At 46.3% G+C, this 22681-nt stretch overlaps 2 protein-coding genes across 19 annotated transcripts in view; one reads left to right on the forward strand and one right to left on the reverse strand.

The window, feature by feature from the left end:
- LOC139345617 (cytoplasmic dynein 1 intermediate chain 1) overlaps nucleotides 1-21464 on the forward strand; it is a 46764-nt gene extending 25300 nt beyond the window's left edge. For all 17 annotated transcript variants that reach the window (XM_070984342.1, XM_070984348.1, XM_070984339.1 and 14 more), the window contains 7 exons: nucleotides 8624-8770; nucleotides 10015-10128; nucleotides 10333-10466; nucleotides 10935-11079; nucleotides 15321-15461; nucleotides 18147-18272; nucleotides 20654-21464. In XM_070984342.1, coding sequence (XP_070840443.1) covers nucleotides 8624-8770; nucleotides 10015-10128; nucleotides 10333-10466; nucleotides 10935-11079; nucleotides 15321-15461; nucleotides 18147-18272; nucleotides 20654-20764 — 918 coding nt within the window. In that variant the 3' untranslated portion in view covers nucleotides 20765-21464. The remainder of the gene's footprint in view (nucleotides 1-8623; nucleotides 8771-10014; nucleotides 10129-10332; nucleotides 10467-10934; nucleotides 11080-15320; nucleotides 15462-18146; nucleotides 18273-20653) is intronic.
- A 56-nt stretch (nucleotides 21465-21520) lies between these two features.
- LOC139345616 (electrogenic aspartate/glutamate antiporter SLC25A13, mitochondrial) overlaps nucleotides 21521-22681 on the reverse strand; it is a 45788-nt gene continuing 44627 nt past the window's right edge. For both annotated transcript variants that reach the window (XM_070984330.1, XM_070984331.1), the window contains exon 18: nucleotides 21521-22440. In XM_070984330.1, the coding sequence (XP_070840431.1) occupies nucleotides 22251-22440 (190 nt within the window). In that variant the 3' untranslated portion in view covers nucleotides 21521-22250. The remainder of the gene's footprint in view (nucleotides 22441-22681) is intronic.

Genomic DNA, 22681 nt, shown 5'->3' on the forward strand with positions numbered 1-22681 from the left:
AAGGAAGAAGTTAGTTTTGCTCTTTCTGCAACCCAACTCTTGGCCCATCTAGTAATTTACAGCTCGTTTCTCTTTCTTAGCCTGTCAGGACAGCACGTTTGTGACTGAAAAATAAAGGATGAAGCAAAAGGGAAATGAAAGGCAGCAGCACATGCATTAATTTGACCCTCTAGATTGGATTATAGCTGAATGCTGCCACCGCGGCCAGTTTTGGTGCAAGAAACTTAGGTTTTGGTGGGAAAGAAACCCACTGATGGGTGTGATGCTAATAGCAAATGACACAGAAAACGGTAGAAGGAGGGAGCAAGGGAGGGGAGAAAGGATAGACGGATTGGGTGTGAGGGCTTCACGGCTCCCATGAGACAGGCGAGGCCATATAGAGACGTCTTGGTAGTAATATGATGTGGCCTACCACTTCCTAATCCAGCGCTGCCACATGTGTGTTAGCCCACCCACATTGATGCTGCGCCTAATGTCAGCAGCGCTGCGTTTCCCAACAATTGACGAGTCCTGCTCACACACATCACTGCACATGTGGAAATACACCTGCAATAGTCTTAACGTCAGAGGCATTCACCTCGCTGCTGAGAAATAAAGATAGAAATGCGCGCACATCATGTCAGGTTCAAACAGGCGAAATCGATTTTCTGCCTCTTTCTGAAACACACACAGAACTGTGTACTTCTGCAGACCGCACGCTGCGTGAAAATATTTCGATATGAAGCTTGCCATATAAGACCCGCTGCATAATGGATTTTTAAAGCACTCCATTCTTTCACTGCACCATAATTTATGCCGCTGCTGAAATCCATGTGGTCTTACGGATAGATTACAGCTATGCATCTTGTAGCTGTAGGATTCAGTAGTTTTTCCATATGGCTCTCTGAGGAAATATGTGCAGTACATCTGACTTTATTAACAATGTGGTTTTCTGAGCATGCCGGCCTGTGAACTGTCAGTGTTTGAGTATTCTGCGTTTTGGGAATGAGCATATTTGGGCAAGCAGCTGATAAAAATGCTCAGTTTATCAAAAGGGGGGGCAATCAGCTGCAAATGCGCAGTTTAAATGTGCTCACTGGAAATAGAGAACTGTAAAAGTCTGAGCCATAACAAAGCACGGCCATTGTTTTTGATTCTCTGACATGTACAAATGCTTATAGGCTTGTTCGCATGCATGAGATTTGTGAGAGGTGAGTGTTTACTGGAAAAAATGTGCATTACATGAAGTGATATCAGATGGAGAAAAAGCAGAAGAAAAACTGAGGGAGAACAGAAACTCCCCAGTGCCTCACTTTCCTCCCCGACTCCCCCCATGTTAGTCAGTGCGTTAGTGTGGCCTGGGGCTGTGCCACGGTCTCTTCATGGAGGGAGAAAGAAAAGCGGATGAAAGAAAAACAGAGACATACAGAGAAGGATAAAGTTGGGAGCAAATGAGCAGGGACTTAGGAATGGAGTGCCCATATAAACAGCAGACGATAAAACGGAGTGGAAAGACAAAGAGAGAGGAGGTCGCCAGTCATTTGGAATCCGCCGTGACTTCTCCTGTCACTGCTGGATGTGGATGAAAGGAGCACAGGAGCGGTTAGACGAGAGGAGAGACTTTTTTTTTTTTTTTCAAACAGAGTCGCGACTCTCTAGTTAGCCGCGGATCAGATGGCTCTTAATGTGCGAGCATGTTCTGCCGTTTAACCCCCCGAAACCACAGGGCCGGGTGCCTCTTCCCCTCTCTGTCTCCACTTTCTCCGAGTTTTCTTTTCACCTTCCACCTCCCATCCGTGGCTGAAAGAAGCAGAGAGGCGAGCCGTTCACGTGCTCTCTCCTCGCATCTGTGAACGCACACACTCCCTGTTTACTGCGTGCATACACACACACGCACACACGTGTCCATGGGCTGGTGCTCGCCGCAGCACACTCTTGACCTGCAGCCATTTTTGTTTCCTGCAGAAGCAGCAGATAGATGGGTAGATAGCGGACAACTGGCTGTGTGTACGCACATGTTGTATATATGGGTGTTATACACGTGTGTAAAGGCTGCAGCATGTGTGTGTGTGTGTGTGTGTGTGGAGGATACAAAAGAATGACAGTGCTGGATCAGTACTGGAGGGTTGGGTTTGTGGTTGAGGTCTGGTTCAGCAGGAGCTTTATTGTATAAGGCTATGGCTTATAGAAGGCTTCATGTTTCAGATGGGGTTTTGGTGAGGTCAAACTTCTATATTTCTTGTCTGGCTGCGTGCAGTTTGGTGAACAGGCTTAGCAATGCAAAATTTTCCTTTTTAACAACATTTCACCTCATATTCAGGGTTCAACTGTTTTGCCTGAACAAGGGAAATGTTTGGGGTTTGGTGCAGCTCCTTTCTTGTTCGCCTGCATCGGACGCTGCACGTGATTTCTTCAGTTAGCTGCAGTGTTTGTATACTTTGCAGTAGCATTGTTAGGGTTTATGTTCTCGACGTGTCGGTGTGGTGGAAAGTGAACAATTTAAAAAGCTTGTGTCGGTTTGATATTGGGAGGAGTCTCAGTGTGTCTGACTTTGGGCAATCTGGGAACTGTGCACTAGCATTTTTGGCAGTATTCAGCAGTGTTGTAATATTGCATTCTACTGCAATGCAGTAGTTAGACAGATAGGTCCTGTGTTGACAAATGTTGTTCCCCTGTGGACTAAACAAATCTGACAGCGTTCAGCGCTCCATCTCTTTCTCTTCTTCCTGCTTTGCTGCATCTTGTCCTCCACTCCTTCTACTCTTATTTATTGACCTCACAGTTCTTGATTGCAACCAGTCACAGGAACACTGTGGCCTCTCAGCTTGTTGTCATTTGTTGGTTGGTTAGCAACGTTAATCATGAAAGTTGACATTTGTTTGGCTCTCAGGATAAAAACTAATATATTAGAAGCAATTAAAGTAATAAATGTAATGTAATAAATGGTATTAAGCTTCAGTGGAGATGAATAGTCCTGACATTTCATACATAGATGCAGTTCTATATGTCTTCATCTTCATATTCATTCCATATTTATGCCCCCTTTTCATTTGCCTATTGTTACTCTTCTGCTTTATGTAACATGTCTTTATTATCATGAACTGCACAAAACAAATGCAATAAATCATCGTTCTCTCACTCTGCTTCACTCCAGATTCTACTGAATAAACTATATCTGAAAATTAAACAGTATTTCAGTGTACAAGGGGGGCTTTTACAATCCCCTTATGGTCCCGTGGCAGTTTCATGACCCCACTTTAGGAGGCATTGATCTGTAATATAGTGGAGGAAGTGTGTGCTCCATCAGCATGTGAGTGTGTGAGGGGCTGCCGCTGCTGTGGATTCTGGTACCAGTTGAGCGTGCCTCCCCTCATCACGGCCGTCCCAACAGTTGGACCCATCATCACCCCGTCCCAGTTGGGTCCAATCTTGTAACTTCACACCAGCCTCTCAAGTGGGCAAAGTCACACCACATTAAAGGGCCTGTTTGACTTAAAACCTCTGCCGAAGCCCCCAAACCACACGCCTCCCTGTAACAACCCCCGCTGCTACTGTCAAATCCCATTGGACTCAGGCATATTTTTATTAATATCTCGCCGCTTTGCATCAGTCCCGAGGCCTTTGGCACTTCCAAAAAGGTGGTGTAAGAGAAGCTGGAGGGGAGGAGAGTGGGAGGCAGGGCGAAGGTAGGGAGAGTTAGAAAGAGAGAAAAGCCCAACGGCACTATTAATAAGCCTCGTCTATGTGAAATTGCACTGGAAGTTGAAGCTGCTGTCTTCATAAACTTTAGATATAGCTTCTACTGCCCAGTTCTGCAGTAAATTTGATTATTTTGTGCACATTGACCAAAACTGCAGACTTGTTTTTGCACCAAAACAGACCTGAGGAGGAGCTGGTAGCATGTATATCCCTAAGTTTCAATATCAGAATAGAAGACATTATATTTGCATCAGGAATCCAACATTAAAGCCACAAACCAGCAAAAGTAAAAATATGAGCCAAGTAAACAAACAAGATATGGAAAATGAAGGGAAGGGAGCTGTAGGAGGCAGAGAAAGGCCTGCTTGTGTTCCCAGAGCCTCCTCCTTCGTGCTCTCGCTCCGTCAAACCCTCATTCTTTGCCTGGTGAAATTGAGACTCGACTTGGTATTTCTTTCTCCTTGCCAGAAACCACAGAGTGACAAAATCCGTGGGGTGTCATAAACGAGCGAAGCCAGGGGGAGAAAGGGAGGAGAAAGGTGGTTGGGAGCGGGGGCGGGGGAGGTCGAGACGAGGGGATGCAAGGGAAGACAGTCGGATCCATCTGGTCCTGATAAGGCAGAGTGGAAAACAGATGAGTGTGGTGAGCGGGGGGGAGAAGGGATGCAGCGTGGTGGATCTACTCGGGAGGACATACTGTCTGGCGTGCTCTGTCAGCCCCCACCCACCCGCCTCGCTTTTTCTTCTCACCAGAGCACTCTTGCTCCATTTCTGCCTTCCCAAGCCGACTTAAGCAACAGTTTGTTGCCCGAGGAAAGAACGAAAGAGAGTAGGAGGCAACAAAGGAGGGAGTGTTCACCTCTCTCTCGCCTTCTTTCACTCTCTGTCATTCCTTCAAACCTCCCTAATCCCTCGCTGGGTGCCATCTTTCATCACGGCCTACCATGTGTGTATTATCCTCTACAGAACACTTCCCATTAATATAATAAGGGCTGCCAGAAGCACTTAGCCTTGTGAGCCTTGTGTGAGATATGGTAGGTGATACTTTGTGTGTGTGAGTTTCTCTCTCATGCACACACACACACCGACACACAACAGACCTGGCCCGAGGAGAGAAATGAAACCCACTGTTCTGGCTGCGAGAGTGTCTCCCTGTAAAACTTCCACAATTTATCTCAGGCCCAATTTAGCGAAGTGACTCTCTCCGCTGCTTTTTCTTCCGGGAGCTGTCACTCCCCACATCCTCTCCGTCTGGGCTGGCAGGAGACGACTTGGCAGGTGTCTGACCCGCGCTGCATGTGAGATGAGAACCATCCACAGAGCCACTCTGCGTTTGGAAATGAAATGTCAGGCTCGGTATCCAGTCAGGCCTGATATGGAGATGCAATCATAGCGGGAGGATTGCCGACACGAGAGTCGTTGAGGTGTTATTTAGACAGATGTGGGGCTCGTGTGACTGGTATGTCCAAACTTATGAATCTGGGATGAAGAGGAGCCGCAGGGGATGGGAGGAGTGTGGCTGCGTTTGATTTAAAGGAAAAGTTCGACGTTTTGGAGGAAATACGCTGATTCAACGAGTCAGTACGTATGTGACGTATGAAGTTCAGGAAAAGGCTAGCTTAGCTTAGCACAGACATTGGAAACAGGGGCAAGCAGCTAGCATCACACTGCTAAAGCACCTCTATTTATCGCTTTGTGTCTCAATTTGTCAACCACTTCCTGTTTCCAGTCTCTGTGCTAAGCTAAGTTAGCCGGCTGCTCGCTGTAGCTTCATGTTTACTGTGCAGGCATGACTTAACTCTCAGCCAGAAAGCGAACACACGCATATCCCAAAATGTCGAACTTCTCCTTTCATTCAGGACGTCAGCTTTCCGCCTAAAATATTTTCTACTGTCATGTTTACACGCTGTGAAATGAGTTTCCTGTAACGCATACAAAAGCAGTAGTTGAGTCACTGACGGCAAAGGCTCATGAATGAATAAAAAGTAGACAGAAAGACTTCAGAAAAGCAGTCAAAATGTAATCAGGCTCCCCATAATTCAGCTCCAAAGTCAGTCATTAATTTCCTACATGACATCCAAATTGAGAATCGGCTTTCGAGTGTCAAGCAATTCCCCTTGAGCTTAAATCATAAACTTCCTTATAGCGCGGGACAAATTGATCCTATTTCAGCACCAGATGACATACAGTGCATTTTAAAAGTCATATAACTCCAAAACATATGTGCCGATGTGACATTTGATTAGAAGCATTTAGGGAGGACGGCTTTAATGTTAAGTCCAAGTCACTGCTGGCAGGCGCCTCAAAGCGCGCTGTCGGGACAAAGTCGGGCTAATTTTCAGTAGCTCTTTCACTAAGCCTGACAGTACATGAGGGGAATGATGGCATAACCTGTGGTTTCTCAAAGAGGGGGACTCAGAGTTTAGTCAGGATTTTTCCTCTTAAGATGGGGACACTGATAGGGCTTCGGAGTTAAACTAACATATGGAGCAAATCGAGGGGGCTCTTGATTTGATTTGGCTTCTCTTTGTCATTACTCATGTGGGGTAGAGATGTTTACTTAGGCTGATAACTGGCGGAGGAACGACAAGAAAGAGGAGAGAGCCGGGATGTTTCCTATTTGCTTGTGGATTTGCGTGTTTATTTTTCATTTTTGATGGTGTTAATAGTAAAAGTAAGGTCGTATCAGTCCTTACTGGGAGGATGAAAGAGATGAAAGTTTCCGCAGCGGGTTTAAAGATAATGGTATTAATGTATTTGAGGTAGTGTGCAGCCGATGTTGTACTCCAGATTGTTCCAATTTAACAAAGACGTTCAAAATTCAGATGAGAAGTGACATTTTTATAGCAGTCTTATGGTTTTTATCTGTTTAGGCATAAAGACGGAGCAAGACGACAATAAAGAGAGTTAAAGAGACATTTTGGGAAACGCACTGGTTTGCTTGCTTTCTTTAGTGTGATGAGGATAAACATGGAGCTGCAGCCGGCAGCTTATTAGCTTAGCATAAAGCCTGGAAACAAAGGGAAACAGCTAACCTGTCGGTGAGCGTTATCATCCTTCTCATCTGACTCTCAGCCAGAAAGCAAATAAACATATTTCCCAAGATGATGATGAAGACAGATGAATGGCTGGTGGTGGAACCATGTGTGTGTGTGTGTGTGTGTGTGTGTGTATACCTCTTTAGTGGATGTGTGTGTACAGAGAGGGCAGGACTTGGGTTCATTAGCCCACCAATGGAGTCTGGTGGAGGGGGAGTAAGCCTCAGACAGCAGCCTATCAGACAACCACAGACTGTAGAGGTCATCCTCAAACTCTAAGATATTAAAGGGTGAGCTAGTTGAAGGCAAAATCTTGTGTGCTAATACAGGCTGATAATCCTCAATTCCCTTTTTATCTGACTCTGTAGATAAAGTTCTGGGAGCGTGCCTCCTGTCCGGCTGACAAGCGACTTTATTTTAAACCACCAAAGTTCAGTTTATTTTGAGTCTTGACATTTGAAGCGACTCCCGTGCCATTCGTCTGGAGGCCGTGACTCCTGAGAAGAAACAAAACAGAGAGAGTGTGCAGTGTTTTCTTTCCCTCTGGTTTGTTTTCCAGTCTCCTCTGAAAATGAACTGGGGTTTTGGAGTTGGCTGCTTCGCACATGGTGTGGTGGCGGAGACGGTTAGCGCAGTTGGGTTTCAGTGGTCCCAATGAACTGATTTGGACATTTATGTTTAGACTATTTACATAATCCCTCTGTTATTCAGTGATATCTCTTCAGTCACATGACAGATCTAAAAGAAACTGTTCAGTCCACCTTTTAACTTCTCGTTACACTTCATGTCACAGCTTTTGCTTGCTATAGCTTTAGCAATATGTCCGCCTGGCCTTGTAGAAGACTGCGCTCGTGTGCAATGACTGTAATGTAAATACATTCACATAAAAATACTAAATTAAATACTTGTCCATTAGAATACTTGTCTTGTTAATACAGCGATTCATTCGGGAAGGTTCTGATAATTAATGGCGAGCTTTGCCTCCGAACATCGACTCAGAGCTGTTGTTCCGTGTGACGTACTGATTTCAGGAACACTAAAACCGTCAGCGACGGTTCTCCCAACAGAATCTACGACCGTATTAGGCAACAATGATTTTGCGAAACGCACCCTGCAAGTTTTTATAGTTTGACTGTTTTTAATTGCGCTGTGTGTCTGCGAGCTTCTTGTTTAATGCTCTCTTGGCTCCGTCGTGCCTGTAAATTATCGTTCCGCTCAGCATGATCATGCTGCTTTGCTGGTTGGATGCATGGAGGGATGAATTTGACAACGCATAACACCACTTGCCCTCCTGTAGCATGACGATGCTGAAACATTTTCTCATAACTGCACGGCACAGATGCTTCATTGGCTCTGGGTCAGGGGAGGCTAGCTGCTGCACGCAGAAGCCCATATGGGACGAGCACTGAAGAGGAACCAAAACTCAATAAACACGGCATCGGGAAGGGAGGGAGTTCAAGGGTGCGCTTGTCATGATGGAGGCTACAGTGAGCGCTCCAGTGGCTGCTGGGGTTTTGATGCTGTAATGTGAAACGGCTGGGGGAAAAGAGGACTACAATTCCCCTCTTTGTCTGGTCCCCGCCCCAGCGTCACCCCTCTCTCGTCTCCTCGGCGGACCCTCACCGTAGCCAGACTCATCATCTCCCTCTCCGTCTATCTCCCCCATGCCTGCCACCCATCACGCTGCCTTGATCACTCGGTCTCACCCGTGTTCTGTCTAGCGTTACCGTTCTCGCTTCATATCTTTCTTTGTTTTGGCTCTTTTCTCACCGTCTGCTCATTTATCTCCACATTTCATCCGATCAAACCATTTTGAGTGTTTTTTTTTCCAGATGTTTGTCCATAAACACCAGACGAATATGCATTATGATTCCACCCTCTCATCCTCTGTCCTTCTCTTTCCTCAGTCTCCTGTAGTGTCTGTGGGCTTTGCCAGGTTTCATCCCAACCTGGTGGTGGGGGGGACTTACTCTGGACAAATCGTCCTGTGGGACAACCGCAGTCACCGTCGGACCCCCGTCCAGAGGACTCCCCTGTCTGCTGCTGCACACACTGTAAGGCTGCTTCTATAATCAATGTGACTTCCAGTTAACGTCCAACGCAGCAGACTGTGAGAGTTGCAGTACACAGCACAATAATTTGACAGAAAGATCAGATGTGTGCCTTTGTTTTGGAGTTAGCTCTTAATTTTGATGATATTTGTGATGATATTTTTCGACTTTGCTGATTAAGGTGGTTTTGGACTGTTGGTTGAGCAAATTAAGCTAGCTTAAGACATCTCCATGGGCTCTGGGAAATTGTGATTTTTCACAATTTTTCACTATTTTCTGACATTTTACAGTCTGAACGATTGATTTGTGGAAAAAATAATCTAAAGTCTAATAAATAATGGAAACACTTGTTCGTTGCAGCCCTGGTGAAATAAGCTTTGACCTAAATGAAAAAGCTTCCTGTTGTGCTTTGATTAGTTACATAAAACAAAATTATTCAGTAGGAACATTCCAGCGGTGAGTTAAAGACTTAAAAAAAAAAAAACTGTCATACAAACATCCTGATGTAAAGATATTAAATGACATCACAGCATTACTTTTGTTGCATGATAATGGAAACCCCTGCAGCTTTGACACTGATTGTTTTCACAATAGAAACAGACACACACTGACCTTCGACAGATTCCTGACCAACACACATTAGCAATATCTTAAGACGTGGGGCTGTTGGCATGAGGGCGCGCACACACACACACACAGACACACACACACACACACACACACACACACACACACACACACACAGCTGCTGCATGCCATCCATGCTGTAGTTTTAAAGCCCAATAATGAGGCCATCGCTCTCATCCTCTCCATTCAGTGAGTCCAGCCAGCTAGCATGGTGCTGATTGCTGAATGGGTTCTTTGTGCTGCCCAGTACACAAATCAATTACTGCGCAGTAATGACATAATGCTCTCACACACAGCGGCGCATGTCCAAAATGTAAAGACTGCAGCGGTCCGCACTGTATCTCATGATGTCATGTGTTTATACCTATTAGCATCTCAAATAACTTTATGTCCCTCACAGCCTCCTGCAGTCACGAACTATCCAAATATTTATCATGCAAGATGCCAAATGTGTCGATGTTTAGTAGAGAATTGAGGATTGTTGTAATCATACTGCAGTCGAGGTAAGTTATGAGATATTGAAAACATTATCTGTTGTGCAAGTGTGTGTCTCCACCCATCTCATCCACTCTGCCTGGCTGTGTGTCTTTATCTTTTTGTGTGTGTGTGTGTGTGTGCAGCACCCAGTGTACTGTGTGAACGTGGTCGGCACGCAGAACGCCAACAACCTGATCACTGTGTCTACAGATGGCCGGATGTGCTCCTGGAGTCTGGACATGCTCTCCCAGCCGCAGGTACACAACACACTCGACAGCGAGCGCACGAGCTGCTGACAGCTCAGAGGGACTCAGTGAGTCCAGTGTGGAGTCTCTGAAGACAAAGAACATTTTAGTGGGATTCCACTAGTGTTTTCTTTAGCTGCTGTAATATGTGTGTGTGTGTGTGTATGCACAGGCTTACATTCTTCCTTCTGTGTGTGTGTGTGTGCGTGCGTGTAGGAGACCATGGAGCTGGTGTACAATAAATCCAAACCTGTGGCGGTGACAGGCATGGCTTTTCCCACGGGAGACGTGAACAACTATGTGGTCGGGAGCGAGGAGGGCACTGTGTACACTGCATCCAGACACGGCAGGTTCGCGCACACACACACACACACACACACACACACACACACACACAAACACCAACAGACATCACAGACAAATCTTTACCAGAGCGCTTGTGTGTGTTTAGACTGGTGTTTTAAGTCTTATATAATCTAGAATTACAACATCACAGTGAAATAATTCAGCAAAAAACATACATTTAGAACATTTGTTTTTCTGGGTACATGCAAGTGCTATTGCCATGAAAATTAATGAAACAAGTAAAACTTTCTAGAATTACAAGTAGGATTAGAACTGCTTTAGGAAACTTAAATGGATCGTTTTCTCTCAATTTAAGGAGTCAGTAGTTTCACTTTTAATCAAAGCTCCCTGACTGTGCTGCAAATTCACTTTGAGCATGAGCACCCTCAAACCTCTTCACTGCCTTATATTTAAACAAGTTAAGGCCACTAAAGCGCCGCAGAGCTGAACCACCTGTGTCTCCCCCTCCTCAGTAAGGCGGGTATCTGTGAGATGTTCGAAGGCCACCAGGGGCCCGTGACGGGCATTAGCTGCCACAGCGCAGTGGGCACCGTCGACTTTTCCCACCTCTTCATCACGTCCTCCTTCGACTGGACCGTCAAACTCTGGAGCACCAAGGTATGGTGTGTGTGTGTGTGTGTGTGTGTGTGTGTGTGTGTGTGTGTGTGTGTGTGTGTGTGTGTGTGTGTGTGTGTGTGTGTGTGCAAGAGAGGAGGAGAAAGAGAGAGAGGATGTGTGGGGGGTTGATTGTGGACTCTGTGGGTTGTAGAGAAAGAGAAAGTGTGTGTATGCGTGTGTGTGTGAAAGAGAATGAACTAGTTAGTGAGGTCGGGGGGAGTGCTGTAGGGTCGCAACTTTTTGGAAAATCAGTCTTTCTCTTACTACTTGTGTGTGTGTGCGTGTGTGTGTGGGAGTAAGTCACAGTGTGTGTGGATACCATGTGGGTGTGTAGTGAAGGTATTCAACAGTAGTGACACAATTAGGCTCTTTGACAAGCTGCACTTATTGCTCCACAAATTGTATTGGTTCCCTGATTATTTGAACCTGAATTTAGCCTGTCAGGCAGTTTCCTCCCAGCCTGTGTGCTGCCGACCCCCCACCCCCCCTGTAAGATCTACCAATAAAATGCAGTCTTTTTATAGATGGTACAGAACAGGTGTACAGCCGATACTGCAGAAGCAGGCCGGATGTCTTTACAACATCAGAGGAGGAGTGTCCTGTGGGGGGGGGGGGGGGGGGGGTATCCAATGCACATGATTCTGTCGTGACTGTAAAAGCAGGAAATTTGTCACTGCAGGACAAAGAATAATCAACACTGATGAGGCGTAAATATGGTGTGAAAAGCTTTCATTTCAGTCTTGTGTCAAGACTGCTAAAACCAGAAACTTTTTAGCTACCAAAAGCTCTTTGGTAAAAAATAAATAAATAAATAATAGCACACAAAGCTCATTTGCTGCAGGACTGTCTTCACCCTTTAATAGCTCAATGCAGTAAGTCTCTCATATGAGGCGGTCTTCATCAAATCTTAAATACCGTGCACGTCAGCGAGCGTTAGACTGGCTGGGTGCGCCTCAGACACACTCCAAAGGTGGGCGCTCCTCCTCTCGCTGGCTTTTGAGCGACCTCGTCCACTCGGGGCATTTGTTCTCCTTTCAAAGCGGCGTGACGAATTCCATTTCAGTGACAATAAAAAGCAACCTGTCACTGTTTCTGTCAAAGTGAGTGCTGGAGAATAGAAAAGTTACCTAATGCATTCAAAGGCACTTTTGCAGGGGGCGGAGGAGAGACACGGAGGAGTGTGCCCAGGTACAGAGAGGGGACATTCTGGGGACGTTTCATTGTTCGAGTCACGTAAATGAGCCGAGTGGGAATGATTTATGAGTCTTATGGAAAAGGAGGCATTTTAAAAAAAAAAAAAATGTCATGCTTAATATTGGTGGTGATGCTAACGCTGAAGGACAGAGGGACCAACACGAGCAGGGCGTCAAACAGCAAACACAGCCAAAAATCAAAGAGAGGTCTATTCAATATGAGGAAAATACATAATGCATATTGCATAATACCTCCAGCCTTATGCAAGATCCAGTTACAGCTTGCATACTTGGCTGTGACAGGCAGTAAAGCGCTGATGAATCTTAACCCGTGTTTGCATGCAGCCAGTCCGTAAGTCTGGAGCGAAGGGTCCCGTGACACATATTAAAACATTTCTGTGGATTTTCATCAGGAGAGTGTGTTATTTTTCAGGATTTGGGAATTCCCTTTCCTTTGAGGGGCACCGCAGGAATGTGTGTCTGTCTCTTATCCCACATAACCCATATTTGTGTGTGGGCAGGCAGAATACCTGTGTGTGTGTGTGTGTGTGTGTGTGTGTGTGTGTGTGTGTGTGTGCGCGTGTGTGCGCGTGCGTGTGTGTGTGTGTGTGTGCAAACACAGCTCTCATGCCTCACGTGCACCTAAAGCAAGCTTGCCTTTGCTTACCTAAAATCCTCTCGAGGTTTGCCTTCAACCCAACTGTATTAACACACACACACACACGCACACACTCACAGTGATTTCTCTTTGCGTTCACACACACGTTTGCCCTGACGGTTCAAAAAGGCCGTCGCACAGAAGTCTGCTGATGTTTTTACACTCAGCGGTGCAAATATTGTGGTTAGTGAAAACATTTCGAGTCGGTCGGAGTGTGAAGACGTCGCGGCAGCTGGGAGCGGGTTCATGATCGTGCATAACTGGAACCGTTCTTGCTCTCTTGACCCCAGACCTGGCATCTACAAAGTGATTGGATGGAGCAGAATCGTTCCACTTGAGCTCTCTGAAGGAGCGAATTAAAAGCCTAACTGTCAGTTCAGGTGATTGTTGAGGTCCTGATCGTCACTGAAGGCGTTCGTGAAACATCTCAGCGTGCGGTTATTAGATCTGGCACGAGAGCGATCGAGCTAGCGGGATATTCGTGATGCAGCCGGGATGGAACCAGTGAAATTATATGACTGCTGCAGAGACGAGGTGGTTTGGATCCCTCTGAAAGCAATGAGAGCTTCTCTGTTCTGCGACAGCAGCAAAGGTGCGAGTGGTTGTAGCATTGGAAAGCCGAGGAGATCGATGCCAAGGCCACAGGAGGCAGCGAGCGTGTATTTTAACATCAGCAAAGCAATAAACGGTCACCCGAGCTCGCACCTATCCTTTCGTAAACTGTGTCACGTCGACATCGCAGCGTGATGCTGATGTCAGTCTCCAGTGTTTCAACCATTGGTTTTCCAGTCGAAACGTGTCAGAAGCCCTCAGCTTCTCAGCAGAGGAAAGATAATGACAAGCAGTTGCTTCACGTGCGGCGCCACGAGGATTAAGCTCCATTTTCAGATTAGTTTTAAGACTTGTTGCTCCAAATCACATTATTTAAGATCGGCAGATTATGGCCAGACTACAGTAAAATAGTAGTTTACAGTTGGGATCGTCGGTAGATACAAGGAGGACTTTATTCACCTCGACTCTAATGTGATGTGTGACTTTAAGAGTATCACCGAATCCATCAAGGGCGCATTGAAAGACAGCTTGAAATTGCATTGAGAGGCAGATTATGAAAGACGTCTTCAGTGCAATGCAAGGCAATATAAAATACTCATGAGCTCGAGGATGAGTACCAGAGTAATGGGGATGAGAGAGGGAGAACATAAACAGGAGCAGCTCAGCTGATCGAATGCTGAGGACTGTGAGATGGAGTAAAATGACCTCTGCTGTCACCCCGCCGGCTGGAAAACAGGTTCAATCGAGGCTTGAAATTGGCTCAGCTCTGTTTGTTTGTGTCTGCGCGTTGTTTTGTTATTGTGCGTGTGTGCGTGCACTGCCATCTGTCTGCAGGTCTCACAGCCTTTTAGAACAACCGTGGCGTGAGAGAGTAAAGGTGATGGAGAAAAGGAGGAGGAATGAGAAGAGGTGGAGGAGGAGGAGGAGGAGGAGAGAGAAAGAGCGAGGGACTACATTCTTTCATTTGCTCCTCCAGCCAGCCTGTCTCCTCTCCTCCACCCCTCCCACTCTACCTGTCAGGAATGCAGTTTGCAAGCCTCTGGAATCCTGAGACGCCTGAGACGGACACACACACACACACACACACACACACACACACACACACACACACATTAAGCCATATTCCCACTTATTTAACTCATCCTCCATCTTCAATCGCAGCACAAGCTTTCAGCCAAGCGAGTTTGGTTCGGCCATTGGCTAGAAAAAAACACACCACATGCACGATGATGGAGGATGTGTGTGCACAAGGTGTGTTTGTACGTGTGCACGATTTTAGTACATTCAAAAAACCTTTACTGACCATGCCCCCCCCCCCCTCCTCTGACCATTAATCAGTTTTTTGTGTCCTGCTCTGTTTGTGAGGACTGGCCAATATATCACAAGACGCTGCAATAACGCAATGCTGTCAGCGTCGGCCTCTACTCACACGCACGCACAAACACACATCCCCTTCCTCTCCGTCCATTGTCCACCCCTCCTCTTCCTCCCGTTTCCACCTCTTCCCATCCCTCTCGCGCCGTGCCTCAGACAGCTGTTGTGTTGAGGTTACAGTACACCTTGTGGAGGGGCCCTCCCTTTCATCTCTCCCAGCGGTTTTATGGTGCTGTGTGAATGTGCGAGGCTTTTTAATTAGGCTCTGCACCCAGACAGGCCCCAAGGCTGAGGCAGCGCCACTCTGTCTGAAGCTCGCTCACTCCCTCTCTCCCTTCCCTCTCCGTCTCTGTGTCTTTCTTTTCTTTCTATCTCTGGTGTGTCATCCACTGTAATCCCTTTCTCCACACTGCCTTTTCACACCATACACACTTCCATAGATTTCCTCTGTCTCTCTCTTCCAGCACAACAAGCCTCTGTACTCGTTTGAGGACAACGCCGACTATGTGTATGACGTCATGTGGTCGCCCGTGCACCCCGCGATCTTCGCCGCCGTGGATGGCATGGGCCGCTTAGACCTGTGGAACCTCAACAACGACACTGAGGTGTGTGTGTGTACAGTGTTGCTGTGTGTGTGAATGTAGGTCATTATGGGCGTGTTTGCTCTGTCATCTCTTTGTGTGTTGATGTGCGTGTGTGTTTGGCGTCCTCAGGGCCTGTTGCTGGGCCTTCGCCCGAACCGCACAACCAAACACCCAAGCTTTCTCCCTCCCATCAACCCCACCACCACCGCCACCACCACCACCACCAACCCCTCCACATCCCTCCCTACAAACACGATTCAAGATTCCCCCGTGGGCGTTTCCCACAGCCCTCGCTTTAAATCAGGCCTAGTGACATCTCCTCATCCCGGCTCCCACCCAGACGTCCCGCTAACATTCCTGCAACCTCTGTCCAACGTTCAAGCAACCTCAGGACCCCACCACCTCCTCTCATCTGCCTCCCACACTCTGTCCCATCAGTGGAGCGCACAGATGTGCAGGAGACCACGAGCAGAGAGCCCCAGCCCTCAGCCCTCAGTCCGCAGTCCCATGCTGGAGATGAAAATACGGCAATAAAAGGAGAAAGTTCAGGCCAGGGGTTGAGTTTCTCAGTGCTGTGGGGCAAGATTTATTTTCAGAGAGAGCATTTGAGGTCAGGAACGGAAAGATGATCTTATTATTCAGCTTAATTATATACAATATGTAAGATAACATTTTAAAGGTGAAATAAGACAGTTCAGTGGAGATTGCTACTGTTTTGTGTCGTTTATTTTATGGTGATTTTATTCTACAAATCATTTTTTTGTTTACAGTTTCTTATTGATTAAAGGAATAGTTTGACACTTTGGGAAATAAACTAATTAGCTTTCTTGCGTAGAGTAACATAAGATAAACACCACTGTGACGTACGGTGAATATGAAGCTACAGACTTAAAGCAACTGGTTAGCTTAGCTTAGCTTAGCTTAGCTTAGCTTACCCAAGCCCTTCCAATGGAGGCTAAATCCACATACAGGCACCTCTAAAGCTCAAAAGTGTTAATTAATGATCTGTAGAGGGGCTGGGAGGCTTTACGCTAAGCTAGGCTAACTGTCTCCTGTAGCTTCATTTTTGGTTTGATTTTCTCATCTCTCAGCAAGAAAGTGCAGAAGCACATTCCCCAAATTGCTGATGTATGCCTTGAAGGAAGAAAAAGTTGCATTATGGGGAAGAGATGTCTCCAGTCATGAGTCTGCAAGCCACACTCTCTTACTCTGACTCTGATAGTGGGACCAAACCTTTGATCACGCAGGTAAAAGCCGTGATCAAAGGATCCTCCATTCTCCTTCTCTCACCCACAGCGCCTTCAACCTTCAGCAGCCTTCGCCACGTGCTCTCCTCCCTCTCCCATCACGCTCTTCCACTCCTCTTCCTCTTGTTTCCTCGCAGCCCCTTCGCACCGTCCACGTGTAAAATTCACAACTCATCTCCCAAGATTTTATGCTCCGTCTCAGTTTGTCACGTCTCATCTTTTAACCCCAGCACTAACTGATCCAATCACCAGCGACCTCCCTCTGCTGCGCAGATGACAAGTTTCCCATGATTCCCCCAACAGCAGCCTTTTCACTGACAGAGGAAGAGTTCATTATCGATGGCCTAACTCAGCTAACAATGTGCTTTATGAGAAACATTTGCCCAGACACACACACACACACACACACACACACACAAGCGGATGTACTAAACACATGCACACACAGTCACTCATACACAGTCTAATAGCAACAGACTTCCATTGTTGCCATGATATTAAAAACACACAGTCATAACGACACTAACGGAGCAGTGTGGCGCGCCTGGTTCTCATTTCCAGCACACACACACACACACACACACACACACACACACACACACACACACACACACACACACACAGACATACACAGCCAATTTAAAGCACTCAGTTCAGATCCACTCGGGCGGAGCGGTGGAAGCTAGCAGGCTAATGGCAGTCAGTCTGTGGTTAGCGCTGCTTTAAATACGCAGAAGCTCGGTGTGTGAGGCGACATGATGCCAAGGCCCCTGTCTCCACCGGTGACATGTGTCAGACTCGCCTGCCACATGTCAGGAACAGTTTATGGAAACGCTGCAGATGGTTCTGGGTTTTTAAAGGTGCAACATGAGCGCTGCTGTTTACTTAAAAGGAGCATCGGCTCACCCACAGCAGCAAACCTTATTATGCAGTAAATGGCCTTGTGTGTGTGTGTCCACATTTGAAGGAGAAGTTGTACCTTTAATGTAGTAAATGTGTTGTGTAAGTATTCACTGTGTTTTGCTTAGAAATACAAGGAATTTAATGTCAAGGAAACTGGTGAAGTGCTGTTTGTAACTAACTTACAAACGGATTTTCCTCATTTATCAACGAGGGAAAATCCAAAATGTCAAACAAACAGCTCCAACTGAGAAAAAAGCTGCGTTCACAGCAGCTGCCTGCAGGCGGCAGGCTGGAGGTGTTGTTTTTATGGACATATTAGAGGCTTTCATAAAGGTTTATGTGCCTCGTTAGAGGCTCGCATAGTATTTTAACTTCTTTCTAATGTGCTGTAGGTCTGGAGCTCTGATGGGTCCTGCCAGTTCTTTGTCTCGATGTTTATTATAGATCCCAGTTTACCTGTAAACTTCTGATTGGCATGAATGTGATGTGGTCTGTGTGTGGAAGCTGAACATGTCAATATTTGGATTCATACTTTGTGTAACTCTTTGTCCAACAGGTACCGACTGCCAGCGTGACCATCGAGGGCGCTTCGGCCCTCAACAGGGTCCGCTGGTCGTCGGGGGGGAAGGAAGTGGCTGTGGGCGACTCAGAAGGCCGAGTCTGGATCTACGACACTGGAGAGGTACTGATAATAATCCTGTATCTTGAAAGTTCAGTGCTGGAAAGCACAAACACAGTGTGAATCTGTTTTGGTTCCCAGAAATGAGGGCAGAGTGAGCACTCCTGTTTTTCTGTTGTCTTAATCAGTGCATCAGAATAATAACTGTGGGATTTTAAAAAGTGTTGTACTCAGGTGTTTCTCATACAATGCTAATATTTTGGCAGCCCGCTCTGGTTTAAAAAAACGTGTAGAGTACATTGTTGTCGGATTCACTCAATGCATGCAGCTGGTGGTTCTCGCGGGTTTCGTTTTCAGACAATCGAGATTTAATTACACCCTAGGTGCCAAAAGCACGAGTGAACTACAATGACCAAAATTTATTGCGCCGTTGCAATTAAGTTGTACTACAGTAGATTGAGAGATTTTAGTGCCTGGGAGTCGAGCTCGCGGCGTTGCTGGATGAAACCTCGGTTGCGGCTCATCAGTGATACCTCCCTCTCTCCTGAAGCCACTGAAATAAACCGTCGTGTATTGGGAGAAAAACTGCTGCAAATAGTGAAATTGCGTATGTAATTGTAAGTGAATCATGATTGGGCAAATATATACGGACTGTGCTCTTGTTGTGTTTATATTTGGTTCACTGGCTTCGGTGAACGGCACGTCCTATAAGAGTGGAAGTAAGTGCATTTTTTTCACAGTGAAACCTCCACACACACCACAACCGACCATTTTAGGCCTTTTAACCCTGTCTGTTTACCCAACTGTCAGCGATGCCGTGGATGTATGTGTTTGATTTTTTTTTTTCCTCCCCCCCTCCCTCTTTCATTTCCCTGTAAAATGGCCTCCACATGACTTTGCCATCACCACAAAAGCGGCCAACCACCCTGCCTGTGCCTGTATGTTCTCTCATGTTTGGAGGGCTCTGGTTAGGATCCCCATGTGAGGGCGCGTTAGCCTAGCCGCTCGGCTAATTTTAGCATCTTTTTGTTGTGTGGGGAGTTGGAGAGAGGCTCGGCTGAGCTGGTGGCCTCCGCGCCGGGTTGACAGTAATGGAGAGTCATCAATAAAAGTGTGTATGTGGTGGTGCTGATGGGGTATTTTCTTCACTAGAAACTCCCCCCACACGGCTAAAACCAGGACCAGCATGTGAAAAAAAAAAAGAGATGCCTGCAGTTCCACAGGACCAACAGCAGCCCTTCAGACAGTTCCAGGAAAGCAAAATACCAAATACTTTTATTTCAGTATCATTTTACTCGGTTCCAGCATGGTTAGGACTGTTTTGATTAGTCTTTAGCTGGTTTTGCTCTGTATGGAAAGTCCAAATCATAAAACATAAGTCTTTGAGATGGCTTCCATGAGACAAAACTCCAGCCGATCATGGTCAGCGGCTTAGTGCTGCTCCATGGCATGAAAACGTTTTGGACCCGCTGCTTTTCAAAGCCTGACAATACAATATCCAGCAGTGCCTCTTTGACACTCGAGCTTCTTGTAGTCTGTTAAAATGCTGCAAACATTGAAGTCACTGCAGCACCATATACACGATGTTCTGGCAGAGCCCCCCGCTGCGGCCAGCCCAGCTCTGTGGGGGGTTGGGGGGATCCAAAATGGCTGCCTCCCTCCTCCTGGTTCCTGTTTAATTACAGCCTGGCCTTGAAAAGCGGTTACAGACAGCTTGGGTGGCGGCCGCGGCTTCTGTCCCACTCATTCTGGCCGCCGCAGCGCACGGCTCCAGAGGAGACGCTTGAAGAGGAGCAGTGTTCAGTCTGACATCTTGTATTAGCCCCATGGTCAGTGCACTTCATACAAATTTTCAGCCATGTCTGAAGAGATGACAGTGTCGCTCTGATGTTATCATCCCTCAACTGAAATATCTAAAAAACTACTTAATAGATTGTTACGATTTTTTATTCTTTTTATAGATATTTATTGTCCCCAGTGGATGAATCCTAATGATTTTGGTGAACCGGACTGACTTCCTTTCACATCACCATGAGGACGACGTCGTGTTTTTGAGTGAAATGTCTTAACAACTATTGGATGATTGCCCTGAAACACATTTGCGTTCTCTGCAGAATGAATCATAATAACTTCAGCCATCTCTGACCAAAACACAGCAAAAACAACATTCCCATCAGCCTCAGCTGTACTGTCTGTTCAGTGCTAATTAGCAAATGTCAGCATGCTAAAATGCTAAATTAAGATAAATATTATTCCAGCTAAACATCAGTTTTTGTTGCCTTCCATCCTTTGAGATGATCCTTTGCGATCATGACAAGCTATGACAGTGGAACTTGCAGCTCTGTTACCGAGCAAACATCCAGATGTGGTGCATACACACCATGCAGATGTGCGGACCCAGCTCTTAACGCCACGTACCTGTGTTTGTCTGACGTTTCCCACAGCTGTCGGTGGCTCACACTGATGACTGGGGGCGCTTCGCTCGTACTCTGATGGAGATCCGGGCTAACCGGGCGGACGGTGAGGAGGAGGGGCCTATGGAGCTGGCTTCATAGAGCAGGACTCCAAACCAAAGCGGAGGGAATCAGAGAGCGGGGGTGCTTTTCTTGGAGTCCCTGTAGCATGTGCACTCTGTTTTGTTTTATTTTTTCATGTACAGTTTCTGTCAGGTCCAAACGAGGCCGTGCTTTTATTGTATTTTTGCATTTACGCTCCTATAAATGCAAACCGTCTGTTAAACTGTCAGCCTCTACTGATTTGTCCACCCTTATTTATTTGTTTAATGATTTAAGGTGATGTGTTGCTTGCGACTCGTGAGCCTACAGTATATACAAAGTGGCAGTCTTATAGCCTTACAAAGATATGTGTACTGTAACGACGCTTTGCACTACCGTAAAAATAAAGCAGGGTCCATAGACTGCTCATGTATTGTTTACAAAACGTCATGTTCACTTTACGCTGTGCTTCTTTTCTCTGTATTACGCCTGCATGCGACACATTCCTGAAATATTCCAGATGCATAGACGTGGGAGTTATTATGGTGATGTTTTCACACGTGGGGCTTTGTGGCTGCTTTGTGTCAGTGTTTCAGGGTGTGAGGAGCTGAGTCACGTGTGGTATTGGCACTTTGTCTTCTGTTCTGAACGAGAGCAACAACTGTATATTCTTTAATGAAGTGTAACAATTATCAAGAGGTATATTGTAACGCAGAGTGCTCGCTGTGAAACCTGCTACTATTAAAGCGTAGCTGATGAACTGCTGTGTTGTGTTTTCAACCTGGGAAGACAAAGAAAACTCCAGCATGCATTCACTTTACTAATATAAGTGTCTCTTTACTCTCAGTACACATGTTGCTGCCATACGTACAGTAAGGCACAGTTATTACACACCATATGTAACTCCTACATTGTCTGTACTGTACAAGTTTAGATACTCATCTCTCTGATATTTACACTATGCTTACATTTTAGACCTGAAACAAACATCTTACAACAGTAAACATTGTGTACAATCCGATGTTACTGTGTCTTTACATTCAAGTACTTTTAGGTCACATTCTTGTGGAAACATCTGATCAAACCGGCACACAGAGCAACTCAGGAGCAAAATAGCCATATAGATATGAAAATATGTCTCTGGATATCTCATATGTACAGAAGTGCCACAGCTATGATCAGAATGTGCTTCTGATTAGCAACAAAAGGAAGACACTGGAAAAAGCTGCAACCGTGTGTCATTGTCGATATTTCCAAAAGGAAGCAGGCAGTTAAGCTGCGATTAAACTCTGCCAGCCCTGTGTGCATATACTGTACCAGCTGAAGTGTATGAAAACCTAAACCACATTTCAATATGATCAGTCAAAGGTAAAATAATAACAATAACATCTCACTAGTCCATATGGCTGCATAAAAATCTATTATATATATGTGATTATAAGAAAAATTATAAATAAATAACTTAAAATACTACAAACAATGACTTGGAGTGCTGAAAAACATTCAAGCCCCCTCTTTCACTTACCCCCCTGCAACCCGTGGAGGTTCAGGGGGTGGAGGGGGCCGCCGCCGCCGCCTGTGCTGCTGCCGCCGTGTAGCGTGGGAGATGGAGTCCAAACTTGCTCTCGATGCCAGCGAACGTGGCCACGGCCAACCTGAAGCCTCCGATGTGGTCGGGGTTGGGCGCCGGCAGGCTGATCCGAGACTTGGGGGTGGGCTCGGAGCCAGCCGGCTTTCTGCGGTGTGGAGAGAGGGAAAAAGAGACGGGGGAGGAAGCCAGAGGCACAGCGAGAGAGTTGAATAAAGGAGGAAGAAGGGAGAGAAAGGTGAGGAGCGGTAGAGTCAGAGTGTTTAACAACATAAACACAGCGCAAAGTGTTATTTTAACCACGTCAGGGAGAAAGGGAGCGCGCACAGACAGGAGGCTTATCATCATCATTCATTAACATTATCGCATTCAACACCACACAAATAAAC

This window comes from Chaetodon trifascialis, chromosome 17 (genome assembly GCF_039877785.1).
Source record: "Chaetodon trifascialis isolate fChaTrf1 chromosome 17, fChaTrf1.hap1, whole genome shotgun sequence".
Taxonomy (NCBI): domain Eukaryota; kingdom Metazoa; phylum Chordata; class Actinopteri; order Chaetodontiformes; family Chaetodontidae; genus Chaetodon; species Chaetodon trifascialis.